Source organism: Agelaius phoeniceus, chromosome 18 (genome assembly GCF_051311805.1).
Source record: "Agelaius phoeniceus isolate bAgePho1 chromosome 18, bAgePho1.hap1, whole genome shotgun sequence".
NCBI classification, from domain to species: Eukaryota; Metazoa; Chordata; class Aves; order Passeriformes; family Icteridae; genus Agelaius; species Agelaius phoeniceus.
Window position 1 is genome coordinate 3,763,096 of NC_135282.1, and position 18,218 is coordinate 3,781,313.

At 52.8% G+C, this 18,218-nt stretch overlaps 2 protein-coding genes across 7 annotated transcripts in view; one reads left to right on the forward strand and one right to left on the reverse strand.

Moving 5' to 3' along the window:
• The first annotated feature begins 206 nt into the window (after nucleotides 1-206).
• Nucleotides 207-12,029, forward strand: TRAFD1 (TRAF-type zinc finger domain containing 1). Of its 3 annotated transcripts, none has more exons than XM_054646070.2 (11): nucleotides 207-346; nucleotides 1,771-1,906; nucleotides 1,979-2,032; nucleotides 3,261-3,534; nucleotides 4,611-4,874; nucleotides 5,237-5,310; nucleotides 5,493-5,708; nucleotides 6,540-6,672; nucleotides 6,890-7,178; nucleotides 7,582-7,657; nucleotides 7,774-8,284. In XM_054646070.2, exons 1-11 carry the CDS (start codon nucleotides 297-299, stop codon nucleotides 7,813-7,815), a joined length of 1,608 nt encoding a protein of 535 aa, XP_054502045.2. In that variant the 5' UTR covers nucleotides 207-296; the 3' UTR covers nucleotides 7,816-8,284. The 3 variants fall into 3 exon arrangements, with proteins under 3 accessions (XP_054502045.2, XP_054502046.2, XP_077043867.1); XM_054646071.2 differs by having other exon boundaries at nucleotides 3,261-3,528; XM_077187752.1 differs by lacking the exons at nucleotides 7,582-7,657; nucleotides 7,774-8,284 and adding an exon at nucleotides 8,296-12,029.
• Nucleotides 9,049-18,218, reverse strand: part of HECTD4 (HECT domain E3 ubiquitin protein ligase 4) — a 69,353-nt gene continuing 60,183 nt past the window's right edge. For all 4 annotated transcript variants that reach the window (XM_054646074.2, XM_077187751.1, XM_054646073.2 and 1 more), the window contains exons 68-76: nucleotides 18,001-18,147; nucleotides 16,854-16,973; nucleotides 16,598-16,753; nucleotides 15,082-15,185; nucleotides 14,091-14,312; nucleotides 13,577-13,743; nucleotides 12,964-13,159; nucleotides 12,480-12,702; nucleotides 9,049-11,653 (exon numbers count right to left, since the gene is read on the reverse strand). In XM_054646074.2, coding sequence (XP_054502049.2) covers nucleotides 11,517-11,653; nucleotides 12,480-12,702; nucleotides 12,964-13,159; nucleotides 13,577-13,743; nucleotides 14,091-14,312; nucleotides 15,082-15,185; nucleotides 16,598-16,753; nucleotides 16,854-16,973; nucleotides 18,001-18,147 — 1,472 coding nt within the window. In that variant the 3' untranslated portion in view covers nucleotides 9,049-11,516. The remainder of the gene's footprint in view (nucleotides 11,654-12,479; nucleotides 12,703-12,963; nucleotides 13,160-13,576; nucleotides 13,744-14,090; nucleotides 14,313-15,081; nucleotides 15,186-16,597; nucleotides 16,754-16,853; nucleotides 16,974-18,000; nucleotides 18,148-18,218) is intronic.

Genomic DNA, 18,218 nt, shown 5'->3' on the forward strand with positions numbered 1-18,218 from the left:
ACCGCGCACCGGCACTGCCACGGGCGGGGGCGTCAGAGACCTCACCTGACTTGACCCGACCCGACTCGGGCCGGGTCACCGGTGATCGGCACCAGAGATCGGCACCAGAAATCGGCACCCGACACCGGCACCCTCAACCGACCCTCAGCAGGCCGGCGGACTCGGGACCGGCACTCCCGAGCGGTCCCCGTAGGGCCGCGCTTTCGCTTTCGCCGGTCCCGGTCCCTCGCAGCAGAGGCGGCAGCGGCCGGGCCCGGTGCCCGGGGCTGTGAGGGGAGTGGGCACCGCACGGAGCCATGGCCATCGCCGACGTGCCCGCGGCCGAGTCCCGGCTCTGCGGCAACTGGTAAGGCCGGGCCGGGGTCCGTGAGGGCCGGGGTCCAGCCGGGGTTCGGTGAGGGCCAGCCCGGGGCCGGGGTCGGTGAGCGCCAGCCCGGGGCCGGGGTGGGTAAGGGCCGGGGTCGGTGAGGGCCGGGGGTCGGTGAGGGCCAGCCCGGGGCCGGGGGTCGGTGTGGGCTGGCCGGGGTACAGCTCCTCGGAGCGCGCTGAAATAGCGGAGACGGCCGTGGGGCCTTTCCTGAGCGTTTGGGCGTCGCATTTCCTTTCTGACTTAATAGGGAACGAAATAGAAACCGAAACGTTCGGGTGGAAATCCAGGCTCGCTTTTCAGTGAGACCCGCACAAAAGACACGATTCCGAGTTTTCCTTCAGCAGTTCTGTGGCTCGGGAGCAGAAATACGAGGATAGATCAGTAGGCAGGGTTGTTGTGGAAGTTTTTCTTTGATTACACCTCTCTGCAGAGAGCCCAGTGGCTGATAAGGAATCACCTCACAAATTGTGGCTCGAATTCAAGCAGCTAAAGAAATTAACTTTTTCTGTAGTTGTTTTTCCCCAAGAGACATCAGAATCCAGACAATTTCTTGCAACATCAGCCTGGTTTGTTTGGTCTGTGCAGTCCAGTCGATGCTGTTGGACTTTGTTGCTTTGCCAGGCTTTTGGGTGCCTGGGATCTGGCAGGGCAGAGAACAGCTGTGGGTTTAGCAAACACAAGGGTATGAAATTAACGTAGGTGTTTTCAAGGTGGATTTCTTGGAAAGGGGATGATCCATGCAGAAATGATGCTGCCTGGTTGAGGCAGGAGGAAGGACTGAGCTCCAGGTGCCTCAGAGCCTTTTGGTCCTTTTGTCTTTGGTTTCAGGACGGAAAACAAGCATCTTAGAAATGAGGCAAATTGGGGAATTTTGGGGTAAAAGTGAGGTGAGCTGGGGAATTTTGGGGTGCAGAGCAGTGTTGTTATTGCTGGCGCCCTGAGCTGCCTGGTCTGTGGAGGGTGCCCCTTCCAACCCAAACCACTCCATGGTTCCATTAGCCTGGAACAGGATCTGTCAGGTATAAAAAAAGTTTGACTGCTTTCCAAAGCATTGTTTGACTTCTCAAGAGCCAAGTTATTTTCAGGAAGAAACTTTTATCTTCTCAGACTAATTTATTAACTTGATCCCTGCCGATAACTTGTTTGTGCTGCAAGATTTCCCTTTCACAGAAGGAAATAAATCCACCTGGATTTTATCTGAATACAATGTGACTTTTGCATGTTAAATACATTAATATCCACCTGTGCTGGAACCTTGAGGCCTGGCTGGGCCTTTCTCTACTCACTTTAAACCATGAGCTCATTGAAATCTTTCTTAGCATTATCTTTCTGTTGTGAACAACTGCTTGGATTTGTTGTCAGTGAGTTTCTGCCCAGTAACCTCAGCGACTTTCTCACAGCAAAAAGGATATTCCTGCAGTCAATTTCATCATCCATGAAATCCACTGTAGAAGAAATATTGAAATATGCCCCTACTGCAGCGACTCCATCCCAAAGTCTGAGATGAAGAACCACATTGAGTCTGAACACGTGCAGGTGAGAGACTCCTCTGCTCTGGAGCTGCTCATTCCTGTGGGCATTCATCTGATGAGGTCCCTTTGCCTGTAGGTCACCTGCAAGTGTAGGATGAAGATGGAGAGCAGCCTCCTGAAGGATCATGAGGTTGGTGGGTTTGATATTATTGAACCCTTGGGGGATGCTCTGGTGTTTCACTGGTTCCAGAGCTTTTCTGGATTCCAGCCTGGGGCTTGTGCATCCTTTATGGAGTGATGCTTCCTAAACTCACACCCTCTGGGAGAAGGGATTGGAAACTGCCCTAAAGTCCTGGAGCCACTCAGGGCTTCATATCAAAGGGCTATCTGTGATAATTGGTGATTTTTTTTTTGTCCTTGTCAGTTGAAAAATAGCTATTTAAAGTATGATTGACTTGACTTCTTTCATTCCTTTCCTGTTTCATGTTTCTGCTGGAGCCATTATGAGACTTTTAATAACTCAATCTGTCCAAACAGACTTTAAAAATAGCCTGTAAAATAAACTAAAATAGGCCAGAGTGGGATTTTCTGAGTTCTGAATCCAGTTGGCTGCTGTCACAGACAATCTTGTTATAAATGTCATCCCTTCCCTTGCTGTGGGCTCCTCTAGAGACAACTCTGGAACTGCCACCTCAGCCTGCTGATTGCTGAGGGAAAAAGGATTTTCTTTGGAAATCTGTGCAGTTCTAAACCCTGGGAGTAGCTAATCCTGCCTCTCTGTGTGTGTGTGTGTGGTGCTTTTGGATTATAAAGCAAACGATGGTGTTTTATTAGTGCAGGTTGTTCCTTGGTGCAACATCTGCAAATATCACATATTTTATCTGTTTTTAACCCCTTTTTAAGTGGGTTCAGTGTGGGGTAAGGAACATGTCCAAGCAGTTCTTGCTGAGCAGTAAATGAGGTGTCAGTCTGTTCCCTAAAAACCAGTGTGGATTTTAGCTGTGCTGTGGAATACAGCTGGATTTGGGGTTGTATCTAAAACTCCAAAGGGCCTGGACAATCTGCACACCTTGGTGGAACAGAGCTGCCCAGCATCTTCTCCTGTGGCTCTCCAGGCCCCTTTAGCACATCAAACCACAGCAAAATAGGAATAAACACTCTTGTGGTGGGGTTTATCCTTAAATTGGAGGGGAGGGGAAAAGCAAAATCCAGAAAGCTCCACGTGACCCTGGCAGGTTTAAAATCATATCCTGAGCACCTGAAGAGCTTCAGCTGCTGAGTTTGTGCCTCCAACACATTCCCACGTTGTAGTTTACCCCAGGTTGTTCCTTTGGGTGTGGCTGAGGACACAGCAGAGCTCTCCAAAGCTGAGGAATCCCCGTGTCCCTGTGGGACGAGTTACCCCCTGTGTTTTCCAGGCGTCCTCGTGTCCCCTGCGGCCCGTGCTGTGCCAGTTCTGTGACATCCAGCTGGCCTTCAACAAGCTCCAGGAGCACGAGCTCTACTGCGGGGCCAGGACCGAGCCCTGCGGGCGCTGCGGCCGCCACGTCCTGCTCAGGGAGCTGCCGGAGCACCCGCGGGTCTGCGGGACACCGGACACACCGGGGACACCGGGGACACCGGGGACACCGGACACACCGCAGAGGGCGGCCAAGGACGGCGCCACCGCCGCGCCGGCGGCCCCGAGTGAGGGTGGAGCCACGGGGAGCCGGGACCGGGGATGGGCTGGGGAGGAGCCAGAGCGGGGAAAAGAGATTTAGGGGAGCTGTGGGACACAACTGCAGGGACAGAGCCCCGTAAGGGACACAACTGCAGGGACAGAGCCCCTTAAGGGACACAGCTGCAGGGACAGAACCCCTAAAGACAAAACCCCTAAAGATAGAATCTTAAAGGACAAAACTGCAGGAACAGAACTCCTAAAGACAGACTCTTAAGGGACAGAGCCCCTAAGGACAGAATCTTAAGGGGCAGAACCTTTAAAGACAAAAGTCCTAAAGATAGAATCTTAAAAGACACAGAACCTTAGGGACAGAACCCCTAAAGGCAGAATCTTAAGGGACAGAATCTGGAGGGGCAGAACCCCTAAGGACAGAATCTTAAGGGACAGAACCTCAGAATCTTAAGGGACCAGAACCCCTAAAAACAGAATCTTGAGGGGCAGAACCCCTAAAGACAGAGACACAGAACCCCTAGAGACAGAATCTTAAGGGACAGAATCTAAAGGGACCAGAACCCCTAAGGACAGAATCTTAAGGGACAGAACCCCTAAAGACAGAACCTTAGGGACAGGACCCCCAGAGGACAGGAACCTTAAGGGCGTTCATAGGAACAGCACAAAGAAACCAAAAGTGAGAAAAAGTAGACAGGAAGGAAGAACTGGCTGCTCATTTGGTAGCTGGTCCAGGTGTGAGGTTTTGTGATTCTTTTCTGTGGAAATGCAGGATAGTGAATGCTCCAGAGGCACCAAGGGGGAATGTTTACCCACAGAATGAGGTGTAAGCCAGGAGTGCTGAGGTGCCTTGGATAAAAGCCCACTTGCTTCATTTTTTTTTGTCTCAAAGTACCTGGCTTAAAAATGAAACTGGAGTTGTTTGCTCCCTGTAATTTGGGCTATGATTTTTCTCCATCCTCCTGGCTTTCTTAGAGGTGCCCTTGGCTTTGAGATGCTGAACTCCAGGAGAAACCCTGGGGCTGAGTCTGATGTGCAGAGAGAGCTGCTGGTGGCAGGTTTGGTGTTCTCCCAGATTGACAATGTTTGTGTTTTGAAGGGGATGAGCTACAGAGACCTGAACTCCTTCATTCCCAGCTTGCTGAAGACTGGAATGCTGACCTGGACTATGTGTTGGCTCTCAGCCTGCAAAGTGAGAATAACCCTCAGCACAACACTGCAGCTGACATTCCCAGGGATTTCTGGGAATACGACTACACCAAAGAGCCTGGACAATCTGCCCACCTTGGTGGAACAGACCTGCCCAGCATCTTCTCCTGTGACTCTCCAGGCTCCTTTAGCACATCAAACCACAGCAAAATAGGTATAAACACTGTTGTGGGGGGGTTTATCCTTAAATTGGAGGGGAGGGGAAAAGGAAAATTTGGATTGGGAATGTTAAAGATTACCTCAGTATTTTAAAAGGTGAAAATCAGTCATTTTGAGACTCCTAAAGCAAAGCAGCAAGTGAAGAAATCAAAGGTTATTAAATTAGTGGGTCTCTGACCTTGGTGTATGGTGGGAGCCCAGGTGGGGAAAAAGGTTCTTGTGGAAGTAAAAATGGTGGGAAGGAGGATCTGGAGGAAACCTGGAGTGCAGCTCGTTCTGAGAGGAGCACAGGGTTCCATGATGCAGCAGGAGCTTTCACCAGGCTCACAGAGGATGCAATCCCTGCTTCTCCTGCAGACAAGGACATGATCATGTTGCCCTGCGAGTTCTGTGAGGAGCTGTGTCCTGCTGAAGATCTGATCCTACACCAGGTTTGAGATTTCCTTTTGTCTCGGGGTTTGCAGTGATGACTTTTGTGTGGCTGTCACTGAGCAGGGTGTGGAAGGGTGTGGGTGACACTGGGAGAACTCTGGGTCTGTGCCAAGGAAAGTGGTTTTCAGTGCCCACCTGGCTCATCAGGAAAGGTGATTTTTCCCTGTTGTTTGTGTAACAGACAGGGTGTAACCCAGCAAGTGCCTTTGCCTCGTTCAGTAAGAGAAGTTCCTCTCCAAATCCATGGGAATACAGTGGTCTGCAGGCTGAGGGCTCCAACAGCCACAGGAGTGTCCCCTCATCCCAGCCCCAGGCTGGCCAGGCAGAAGGAGACATCATGATTCCATGTGAATTCTGTGGCATCCAGCTGGAAGAGGAGATTCTCTTTCATCACCAGGTACTGGACAGGACAGGCTCTTGTTCCAGGATGGGCCCAGTCCCAGGGGCTCTTGTGGCACATTCCAGGAATTCAGGGAGCTGCCCCTGGCTCAGGTTTTCCCACACAAAGCTCTGGGATTCATGTGAAGGGTTGTGCTGCACTGAGGCTCCTCCTGAAAAGTGCTGGATTAATGTGAAAGCTCTTGTAATGAAACTAAACAAAAGGGCCTGAAGTTGCACAATCAGAATCACACAAAATGAAGTTGAACCCTGGATGAGTCAGCTGAGGGGAGAGAGGAGCACAAGGGTAAAACTGGATGGGAGGGGAAGGAGAGAACAAACTCCAGCCCTGGGAGTGGCGTGCCCAGGGAAGAGTCCTCTGGAATGTGCTGCTGCCACAGGCAAGATGGGAGAATGCTGAGCTCACCATTCTCTGTGTCATGGTTCATTCACATCCCTGGTCCCAGCAAGCTGCTGAGGCTGGGGTTGGGTTGGTTGTTCTGGGCCTCTCCTGTCCTGGGGGACAGCAAAATCTGTTCTGGGAATGAGATCTGATCAAACTTCAGAGCTTATCACAGAATGCCAGAATGGCTTGGGGTGGAAGGGATGTTGAAGCCCATCCCATCCCACCCCGTGCCATGGGCAGGGCCACCTTCCAGTGACCCAGGGTGCTCCAAGCCCAGTGCAGCCTGGCACAGGGATGGAACTGGATGAGCTTTAAGATCTCTAAACCATTCTGGGACTCCACTATTCCCTCTTAACATCCCCAAGTGCTGCTGCTCTGCAGTGTTTTCCCAGGGATTTCCACCTGAGTGGGCTTCACTTGACCAGCACTGTGTGTTCTGTGCAGCACCACTGTGACCTGCGCCCTGCCAGCCCCACGGGTGACATTGGTGACATTGCAGCTCAGGAGCTGCCAGCCCAGCCCCGCGGGGACAGACGGGAATCACCAGAGCCGGCTCGGCGACGGATCCGGCACCAAGGTGTGGGCAGGGCACAGCCTGAGCTCCCCTGAGCTCCCTGGGAGATGCTGTTACCCTGTTCTCTCTCAGAAATCTTCATCCTCTGCTCTGGGGCTGCGCTCAGGGAGGGAGGATTAAATCACTGCAGTTCTGTCCTTGGGGGTCCTGGGGTGGACACTGGGGTTGTTCCTGATGCTGCAGTTCTGTTCCTGTTCAGCTCCGTGTCCTGTCCCTGCAGGAGATGTTTCTCCTTGGCACGCAGAGGGCTCTGGGAAGCTGGGGCTGTTCCCTGCTGCAGGGCCCAGGCTGAGGACGGGGGTGGCCAAGGCTGGGGACGCGGCGCTGTCCCCTCCAGGGAGAGCCGGTGACGCTCCGGGCAAGCCCGGGAAGGGCAGTGGCACTGAGGGGACACGCAAGGACAGAGGTGACTCTGCAGCTGGGACAGCACCCCGGGCAAGAGCTGCTCAGCACTTCCAGGCAGAGACATTCACTTCCAGCTCCTCCAGAGCTTCTCCAGCCCAGCCAAGGTAATGCCTTTCCTTCTGCTCCATTCCCCTTCTTATGCTGCAAATCTGGGTCCCTTTGGCTTTGCCTGTGGCTGAAAGGGTTTTCCAAAGCTTTCAGATTCACCCAGTTGATTTTGGCTGGTGCTTATCTGAGTTTCAGACAACAAATTTAGGTTTTTACCTCAAAAGAGAACAGACCCACTGGTCACTGGGATCAAATGTAGGTTAAAGTCTCATTACTGTCCCATGGGAATGCTCTGCTCTCACCTGGGCTCTGAACAGGAGCTGCTTCTGCTCTGAAACATCTGGGCCAGGGTCAGAGGAGACCCAAGGGCCTCTCCCTGTCTCCCTGCTGTGCTGTCCTGTGTTTATCCAGCTCGGTGGCTTTGCCTCCTCTGAAGGTGTCCCTGTCCCTGTCCCACAGCTCTGGTGCCGCAGGAGGAGGAGGGAGCCTGGGGCTGTCGGACGGGCGCAGCGGCCTCCGGCGCCGGAGCTCCAAGGTGAGGCTGCAGGGGCAGCTCCTGGTGCTTTTGCCAGGACAAGGAGCTGCTTTTTACAGCCCTCCCTTATTAAGTCATATTTGCAAACAGCATTTTTCTTTTCCCCCTGCCATAAGGCAAAAGGCCAGAGCCCAGCAGCTGGACAGCCAGAGGAGTGAGCCAGTGCCTGTGAGAACATGGAGCACCCGGCCCTGCCCCTGGGCTCTGCCAGACTCCTGCAAGCAAATTCTGACACTCAGCTTCAATTTTTAGGCAGTGACCATTTTCTAAATCTCTATTTTTAATCTGTGAGAGCAAACTTCAGGTTTTTATGTCTTTGATCACCTCGAGCACCACCCCCAAGGCATCAAATTGAGTCTTACCTTGGGCACCACCTGAGTTCTGTGTCTGTGTGGGCTCCTTGTGCCATCCTGGGCTGGGATTTGTGTCACCCCGAGCTCTGGGTGCGTCCTGCCCTGGAATGCTCAGTGACAGCTGGTGACACCAGCAGGGAGCAGTCAGTGCTCCAGCCCTGTCCCATGCAGAGCAGGTTTGAGGGTTGGGGCTCCAAGGCTTCTCAGTGCTGCATTTTCAAGTTTAAAGCTTTTTAATTTTCTGGGAATAAAATTTCTCTGAGGCTGTCCCAAACCGTTGTGCAGTGCCATCTGTCCCCTGGGGTGACACGGGACCACAGCCCCTGCTGAGGATCCAGTCCTGCTGTTATTCCCTGGCTTCTGTTACTGTTGGAATCCCTGGGACTTGGGGAAGTGGAGCAGAGCCTGGATAAGACCCGTGGGCATCAGCCTCATTGAGGAGGTGCAGCAGATGGCACTGGCAGGGCTCACTGGCCACCCCTGGGGCAGGGTCAGCACCCAGGCCTTGCCTCAGGTGCCAGCTCCATCCAGTGAAGGCTGAAGGGAACTTCCTCCTCAAATAAAGACATTTTACAGATGCTCCCACCAAATGTGCTTATTTAGACAAGAAAAGAAGAATAAAAGTATTTAAAAAAACAGGGGCACACCAAACCTCTGCTCTTCCCATTCCTGGGGAGAAGGGCTGTGAGAAGATCAGGGAATGGGAGCTGGTCCCTGAGGTTTGGGATGGATAATGGGATGCTGTGGGTCAGGGATCATTAAACATGGCAAATAATTAATGACTGAGGTGGCAGAGCCTGTGCTGTGCCCCAGGCACAAGGAATATCCCAGAGGAACAACCGCAGCAGTGGCCCTGCTTCCCTTTGGTGCAAAATCCTGACATCCATCCTGTCCCAAGCACACACAGAGAACCCAGAGACGTGGGATTCCAAGAGAGCAGCTGCAGCTCCCTTTCTCCCCCTCTCCTGCTCTGCCTCAGGCAGCTCCAGCAGCAGATCCCAGTCCCTGCTCCCCACAGAAGGACACAAACACCTCCAGGGATGTTAAGAATCTCCTTTATGCAGGTGTACACTCGATGGCCAAGAGCACTTACAGGTTAATGCCGTGTATGGAACCGAGATGGACACACACCAAGCTAGAACTAATACCCAGCTCCAGAGTTTTTCCATTGTTTAGTATAATTTTACATTCTGAATGAATATATATTAAAAAAAATAATAATAATCATCACAAACCAATCTTTGCTTCGACAAACAAGCCTAGTACAGACAATGTCAAGTTCATTTAAAGCACGAGGAATTAAGGATGATTAGAAAAGCTTTAATTAAAAGGCCATTTGAGCCACAGCTGAGGTGCTGCAGCACTTCCTTCCCAGGAGCATGGAATTTAAAAAAAAAAAAAAAAAAGCCAAAAAACTCCCACAATTCCTCTTGTGGGGCTCATCCTGTTCTCCAGAACAAACCAAAGTCGATGGAAGTTGGTTATTGGTGCGACATTTGTCCTGTAGAAGAAGCTTCATTTACACCCCCAGGTGCAAACGACGAGAAGTTCGTTATTTGTAATCATAAATAATTAACTGTAATAAATACGGATCAAGTAACGTTCCAGCACACGCCCGGGGCCGGGTGCAGTGTGCTCCACTCGGATGTGCTTCCCAAGGAGCACAAACACAGCAGCAGCAGCAGCAGCAGCAGCTTCTTACTCACAGCTGGAACTGGAGCCTCGGGAACCGCTGGCACACGGAGCCCTCCGGGATGGCCCCTCAGCATTTCAGGATTGGACCCCAGGAAAGGCCAGAGAGAGCCCAGCCCGGGGCCACAGCTCTGCCATGGAATCCAGCCAGTGCTCCCCACCTTTCCTGTCTGGGAACAAACGGGCTCCGAGCCCCCCCTTCGGCTTCCTTTTCCCTTGGTCTTTGTAAACTCCAGGTGTTCCCGCTTGCTCCGAGTGGTTTCTGAGCTACATAAACGCTTCTACCAGGAAATGGACGAGATTCAAGAGTAAATATTCTTCCTACATGGATCTGTTCCCTGGACAGGGCAATATGCATTGGGAGGGTAACAGCTTCCTAACCACGGGCTTGGGAGACTCCGGATGCCGACGACTACGAGTGCTGCACACACATTCCCATTGCCATTGCCACTCGCGCACGGAAGAACAAGGACACCCATCCCCAACTCACACCGCCTCTCCCACATCCCACGCACTCAGCGTTCCCACTATTCACAATAATGTACAATAAATACATTTGGGATTCCCAGGAGCAGTTCTGGAGCCAGGGGACACCGAGCTGGAGGTTTGGTCACCTCAGCCGGGGCCTCCCGGGCGGCTCCGCGCCGGCACTCGGCTGCTCACGGACAGCACCGACGGATTCCGGGATGGTCTCTTCCTCAGAACTCAGGATCCCAGGGATCAGCAGAGCTGGAGTGGCCCAGAAATCCTGCTGAGGGATGAGACACCTGTGGAGGGGCTGCTCTGAACCATCCAGAACAGTCCACAGAACACCAGTGAAACGTGGAGTTGTTCTGCTCTGCAGCTGCCTCCCAGCTTTCCACACACAACAGGAGCTTCGTCCTCCCACCAGGTGCCAGAGGTTTTTAGGATAATTTGCTCTTGGATCAAAGATTTTTGAGTACAAAAACGAGTTCCAGGTGTTTGAGCACCCCCTGGTTGTTCTGAGAGCTCATTGGGAAATGGGATAGTCCCGCATATTTGGGATGGACTGTGGTATCTTACACCCTTTGGAGAGAAGCTGTTTTGTTCTGCTCATATTTTGATTACAATAAATTATTTTGTTGCTAAGCAAAGCAGACATTCAAGAACATCTAGGGCAGAAACCCAATGGAATCACAACCCTTTCACTGTTCTATTGGAAATTTTCCCAAAAGTGTTGAGCTGAACCCCCAGTTCCCTGTGGCAGCCCCCATGTGCTTGGTCAGAGTTTAGAAAAATTTCAAGGAAAGTGGTGGAAAAGTGGAAAAAGCAGTTTGGCAGCAAAGTTCTGCTTCAAACGTCAAGCAAGTGCCACGAATCCTGCCTGTGCTCTGCTCCTGCCCATGCAGTGATTCCCTCCCCACACCCAAACCTGGCATTTTTGTACTCAAAAACCCCTCAGGGAGAGCGATCCATGAGCCTTCCCCTGCGAGGGCTCCCGGCCTCGGAATGCCCTCCCTGCCAGTGGTGTTTGCACGGGGCAGAGACCATTGTGGATTACAAAATTAGAAATGTACAGGTGGAAAGGTTTTTTCCCCCAAATTAAATTATACACAAACCGGTCTTTACTAAACTATCCTACAAATATTCCACAAACAAGGCAGCAAAAGAACCAGTCCACCACAAAGTCTACGAATACAAAATGGAAGTCTTCCGGGAATTACTGTAATGGGAACGAAGGTTCAGGAAATAAATTAACCCCCAGCTGATCCCAGGGGAGGTGCTGGATGGGAACTGAAGGGGTTCCACCGGGCAGAGTCACGGAGTCACCTCCAGGCATTCCCTGCTCGTGCTCAGCCGCTGAGCGGATCCTCGCGGTAGTGGATGGCGTAGCGGAGCTTCTCCAGCATGATGTCCAGCGAGGAGTACTGGGGCAGCTTGATCATGAACATGCACGTCTCCACGCGGATGTACCGCGAGTCCGGGGAACCTGCGCGACAGCCACCGCCGGGGTTACAGCCAGCCCAGCACTGTCACACACCTCTTGTATGGAAAATCCTGCCCTTAGGATTTTTCCTCCCGAGAAGCTGAGAGGCCTCAGGAACAAAATGTAACCAATGGTTATCTGCTGCTGTGCAATGCAACAGGTGCATCTGGGATTGGCCCATGTTGGTTGTTCCCAATTAATGGCCAATCACAGCCCAGCTGGCTCAGACTCTCTGTCCGAGACACAAACCTTTGTTATCATTTCCTTCTTTTTCTATTCTTAGCCAGCCTTCTGATGAAATCCTTTCTTCTATTCTTTTAGTATAGTTTTAATGTAATATATATCATAAAATAATAAATCAAGCATTCTGAAACATGGAGTCAGATCCTCGTCTCTTCCCTGTGAACAAAATCCTATCCCTGACTCTTGTGGGGCTTTTGAATCATAAATGTTTCTGTGATTCTCCCATCAGGCCCCATGCCAGTATTTTCCCAGCAGTTTAATTTCAGGCAAATAGCAAAGTGTCTCTGCAACTCTACAGGGCAAAGTTTTAATGGTGGAATCCCAGAACAGTTTGGGTTGGAAGGGATCTTAAAGCTCATCCAGTTCCACTCTCCCACCATGGGCAGGGAACTCCCCACTGGATGCAGTTCAAGTTTTAGGTGAAATTTTAGCTTTACATCATTTAAGCCCCAATTCTCTCCTGATTTCCCCTCATAACCACCTGCCCCTCCTTTGTCAGTGTTCATTAAAGGGGGGCACAGAGCTGGGAGCAGCAGCAGCAGCTCCTTTTCCCCTTCTTTTCCCCTCCCTTCCCTCGGTTCCATACCTGCGGCGCCGTCGGGGGGGGCGATTTTCATGGGGTAGGGGGGGACGTGGGCGGTGTCGGGGCCGCCGTCCTTGCAGGGGCAGGTGAAGGGGATCCTCTCCTGGTTGCAGGCAAACTTGATGAACTTGCAGAGCTCCTCCTGCGTGAACATCTCCAGGGCGCTCCAGAAGAACTCGATGTGCTGGTCGGTCTCCATCAGTCCCACCTGGTACATGGTGTGTGCCTGAGGGGACAGGGACACGTGTCCACCGCTGCTCACCTCTCTCCCTTCAGCAATTTTCCCCAGTTCAGACTCTTACTCCTCTCTGCACAAACCCCACCCAATTATTTCCTGAATCAAGTGAAATCTTAATGAACTTCCCTGGGGGAAAAGCAGCTCCCCAAGGATGTCCTGGCTGAGGAACCAAAACCTAAAGATTCTCCCCTCCCACCTTCCCCTGCAGGATCCCCCTCTCTGTGTCCCACAGGAGCGTGGCCAAAGCACCTTGAGGAATTCCAGGTTGATGTAGGGAAGGCCACAGGTCCTCAGCTCCATCTCCAGGGGGGTGAGTGTGGTCAGGAGCTGCAGGGGGATGATGGAGCCCAGCCCTGCCCTCACTGCTGTCATGCACTCCGGGGTCTGCAGCTCCCGCATCCGCAGGCTCCGGATGGCGGCCGCGTACACGTCCTTGTTCTCCCACCTGCAGGGGCAGAGACCTGGGCTGAGGGAGAACTCCTGGGAGAGCCCTTGAGCCCCACCTGTGTTACACAGGGAAGGGTTTTATGGAGAGATCCTGGTCTGGAACAATCCAGAGTCAGCAACACACACTTGGCATTCCAATGCTTCCCAGATAATTCTGCTGTCCTCCACTTCCTCCTCTCCTCCCACCTGCCCATCCCTCACAACCGGGAGCCCCCACAGCTGGGACCAGCCCTGCTCCTCTGTCCCTTACAGAGCCAAACAGCACCACTGATCCCAAGTTCTGCCACCTTCTCACAAAGCAAAGCTTTCCCAGATCCTTCCAACTTGTTACAAAAGCACCTCTGGAGAGGCTGTGCTTGGAGAACAATTCCAGAGATGTTCTGTGCCACATCCTGCCTGGAAGGCTGCTCCTTACCCCACAGGGATGTGCCTGCCCCTGGGACACAGCTCCACCTCCTCCCCAGTGAGGCTCAGGTAGGTGAATTTGCAGCAGGGTTTGTTGGGGCAGTCGGGGCTCTCCATGGCCAGGTGCTGGGAGGCGATTTCGGCACACAGAGCTTCCAGCTCTGTCTCGTCACTGATCTGTCACAGAACAAGGACAAGGACCTGGTCACCTGCATGGCAGTGCCTCCTCACAGGTGTCCCCACAACGGGGACTCCAACAGCAAAATCCTGCTTTGGGAGTTCTGCTCTGGTTTAGCAATTCCAGTAAATATTCCAGAAGCCGGAATTCCACTGTGCCCTGCAGCAGGGGAGTGTGGGAAACTTCTCCAAGGCAACAGGATGTAAAATCCTGCATCCACGAAGAATCCACCCATCTCCCAACCCTGCTTCCACAAAAACCACCTGGCAGCCACCAGCCAGGGCAGGCACATTTGTGCCATGGGGGAATCCTGAGGAGAAGGAGGGAAAAGGGAAAAGGGACCTACATTTTCAAACTTTTTGACGTAGTTGTAGGTGAGGATGTCAGCTTCCTGCAGATCCAGGTCGGGATCCAGGGGCTCTCCCACCAGGGTCTTCCAGAAGGAGGGCAGGAGGTCCAGGGGCAGAGGAACATCGGCTCGGATGGCGATGCCCAGGAGCTGCCCGAAGAAATGGAGCAGCTGCTCCTCGGCGTAGGTGATGGGGCTGGGGGTCAGGATGTACTTGCCCTGTGGAGGGAACAGCAGCCAGGGCAGCACTGAGCACCTGCCCACAGCCTGGGGGGCTGGCTGGGAGCAGGCCCGTGCCAGTGCATCCTTCCTGCTCCACTCAGGAAATGTTCAGCTGGATACCAAAGGATCTGCTCCAGCACAGCAGGAGTCCCTGTATTTTACACACTGGTATCACCTTATCTTATCACTTTCTGATCCAATCAACCCCATTTTGGTTGGTTCCCATTTTGCCAAGCTGTTGATTAACACTCACAGCATTTTCTGAACTTGTTACATCAGTTTGATATCCAAGTCTTTCAGTTGTGGGATGTTTCTGAGCCGGGATTTGCAGAGCCAGGTTTGCTACACAGTTAGTCTTAAGCTGAGGGAACTGAACTGTTTCCTGCCCTAAGAATATTCCCAGGAAGGAATTACAGAGAATTCTTTGGACCATCAGCTTTATCTTGTTTCTAGAGAACATCTACTGTACCAAATATGACACTAAACAGCTTGGATGGAGCATCTTATTCTCCTGGCAAGGTGACAGACCTTTCTGGTGACATTCCTGGAGTAAGGCCACAGAATACAAATTCTGTTCCCTTTTGCTGCACTCAAGAGTGCACCATGGGATCACCAACTCCCAGCTCTCCCAGGATATGGGATCTGCTTGGTTTCATGGATCTGAGGCCTCTCTCTGCACCTCTGACCCAATGTGTCCCACTCCTGTTCTAACCCAGCATTCAAAAAGAGAAAAAAACCCCTCATTTTTGGCACTGGGATCTCACACCTTGTTCTTATTGACAGCAGAGCTGGGGCACAGCAGGAGCAGGGAGAGGGAGGAGCTCTGGAGCTCTTTACACACTTGCCAAAGGAAGTGACGGAAAGATCCACCTGGAAAAGAGAGAGGGAAAACAATGGAAACGTTCCTTTGTTCCTGCTGCATTCCTAAATGCTGCTTTGCTTTCCAGCACTCCAAGAACAGCAGGAATACTTGTTCTACCAGCTGGCCTGCAAATGGGATGTGGTGCTGGATTAGGAGATGGATGAGGCTGTCCTACAACAATGGAGGTGATGCTCCAGGCTCCAGCACAGCTGCTGAGCCACAGCCACAACATTTATCTCCTCATAAACACTGTCAGTAGCACCCAGCCCTTCAGAAGACAAGAATTCCCCTTGGGAGAAGGAGCCTTGGCTCAGCTGATGGCTGTACACTCACTTCCTTTGCACCTCAGACAGGTGACAGCAGCTGGGGATGTCAGAAGTGTGTTCTGGGCTCTCTGGCTCCACATTCCCCCATGGATCTCCACCAAGGGCCAGCACAGCCCACGTGGGTTTGGAGAGCAGGGATCCCTTTGCTCTTTGGGATCTGCCTCAATACCCCACGGAACAGCTCTGCTGTGCCAAATCCCCTCAGCCCACGGTTAAACCCAGTCTGCTCCTGGTGCAAACACTGAGCAACCACCACCCCAGGGAGAGCCAGCATCCAGGGGGATCCCATTCTTTTCCATCCACAAGGGAATGCTGCTCCTTGAAGTCCACACGAGGAAAGCTGTGCTGAAGAGTTGTCCCTGGGGGAAGCCACTTGGGCTGTCCCTGTCCCCACTCCCTGGTGCCATGACCCCCCTATTCTGTCTCCCTGGTGCCATGGAGCCCTGTCCCCACTCCTTGGTGTCATGGACCCATTGTCCCCACTCCCTGGTGCCATGGAGCCCTGTCCAAACTCACTGGTACCCTGTCCCCATTCCCTGCTACCATAGAGCCGCTGTCCCCTCTCCCTGGTGCCCTATCCCCATGTCCCAGCTCCCTGGTGCCCTGTCTCCCCTGTCCCAGCTCCCTGGTGCCATGAAGCCCCTGTTCCCACCCCCTGGTGTCCTGTCCCTGTCCCAGTGCCCTGCACTCCCTGGTGCCATGGCATCCCTGTCCCTACTCCCTGTCCCCTCTCCCTGGTGCCCTGTCCCTGTCCCCACTCCCTGTCCCTGTCCTGCACTCACTGGTGCCGTGCACTCCCTGTCCCCACTCCCTGTGCCCCACCCTGCTCTCCCTGGTGCCCTGTCCCTGTCCCCACTCCCTGTCCCTGTCCCTGCCCTGCACTCACTGGTGCCGTGCACTCCCTGGTGCCCTGTCTCCCCTGTCCCCTCTCCCTGGTGCCCTGTCCCTGTCCCCACTCCCTGTCCCTGTCCTGCACTCCCTGGCGCCCTGCACTCCCTGTCCCTGTCCCTGCACTCCCTGGCGCCCTGCACTCCCTGTCCCTGTGCCCTGCCCTCCCTGGTGCCCTGTCTCCCCATGCCCTGCCCTGCACTCACTGGTGCCGTGCACCTCCTCCCCGGTGAAGCGGATGTTGAAGGCGTAGGTGGGGTCGCCCCCGCTGGCCAGTTTGACGCAGAGCTGGGACGAGGGGACGCAGCCCAGCTGCCGGGCAGCCTGGCAGAAGTAGGAATTCTCTGAGGAACGGATCTCCCCTGTCCAACACAAAGGGAAAGTGAACCCCCAGCCTCGCAGAGCAGCTGAGCTGGGGGAAAGCAGCTCCGAGGTGCTGGAAAGGATCGGTGCTTGCTGTACCTCCCACGATCTCCAGGGGGTCCAGGGTGATTTCTGGGGCTGCGTGGTCAGCGGTTCTTTGGACGGTGGCATTGAGCACTCTGTTCATGACAGTGACTTTTGTGTCATAAAAGATTAAACCTGAAGAAACAAACACATTTCAGCAGAGTTAATCTACCCCTGAAATTCTCCAGTGGACAACGGCAGAATAAAATTTTCCCCTTCTAAGACATGGCTAATCTAAAATTTTTTAAAACAATATTTCACAGTATCATGGAATGGTTTCCATGATTCCACTCATCCAGTTCCACCAGGGACACCTTTCATAGCTCAGGTTTCTCCAAGTCCCATCTATTTGCTCCTCCTGTTTTTTTGGAATAAGTAACTGATGAACACAATTCCAATGTTCTATAATTAGATCCCAGCAACTCCACCACAATCTCTGTAAATAGGAACATTTTGCCAAATAGCTTTCAGGAGTCTGAGATGTTTTGACAGTAAAGCTACAGGCAAGAAATGATAAAAAATTGGGCTGTGACACTGCCCCAAAAATATATTTAATACCTCATATCTCTGTGAAGAGAAATCTCTGAATATTCCTCACTCCCCCACACTGGTTCAGGAGTGGTTTTTTTCCAGCTGGGCCAATACAGAAAACTCCTTTCACATACTGACACCCCTGGTGAATTCTGTATATCATCTTCTTCATAAAACAAAACTGGACAATGTAATGCCCCAAATCTTGGGGTTTTTTGGTGTCTAATGAAGGCTGTAAAAATACTCTGGTACATTTGTAGCATTAGCTACAAGAAAAGATCAAGAAAATACTCAAACAGGAAAGTCCTGAGCCTTTCACCTGACCTGCTAGTTAACTAACAAAGTTTTGATTTCTGGATACTCCCAAGAGGATAAAGACCCACAGACACAGAAGGTGGAACAAATTCCTCTGCGGGTGTGGTGTCATGAGGATAATCCCCCTGTTCTTTAAAAGCAAATCAAGAGAGAAGTGCCCTGTGGTCAGTGCCCTGCGGGCAGTGCCCCTCGGAGGTGCCCCGTGGGGTCAGTGCCCCGTGGGGTCAGTGCCCTGTGGGGTCAGTGTCCCTCAGAGGTGCCCTGTGGGGTCAGTGCCCCGTGGGGTCAGTGCCCCGTGGGGTCAGCGCCCGCTGACCTTTGGCCTCCTGCAGCAGGGCAGCGATGCTGTTCCCGTACATCTCGCTCTGGCGCAGCTCCACCAGTGGCAGGAAGAAGGTCTCCAGGGTGGTGTTGAGGGACTGCAGCAGGGCAAAGCGCAGCCTCAGGCTCTCCACGGGGACATCTGCACAGGGAAACTCCCAGTCAGGGACAGGAACAGATCCCTGTTCCACCTCCTGCAAACCCCAGCAGGTT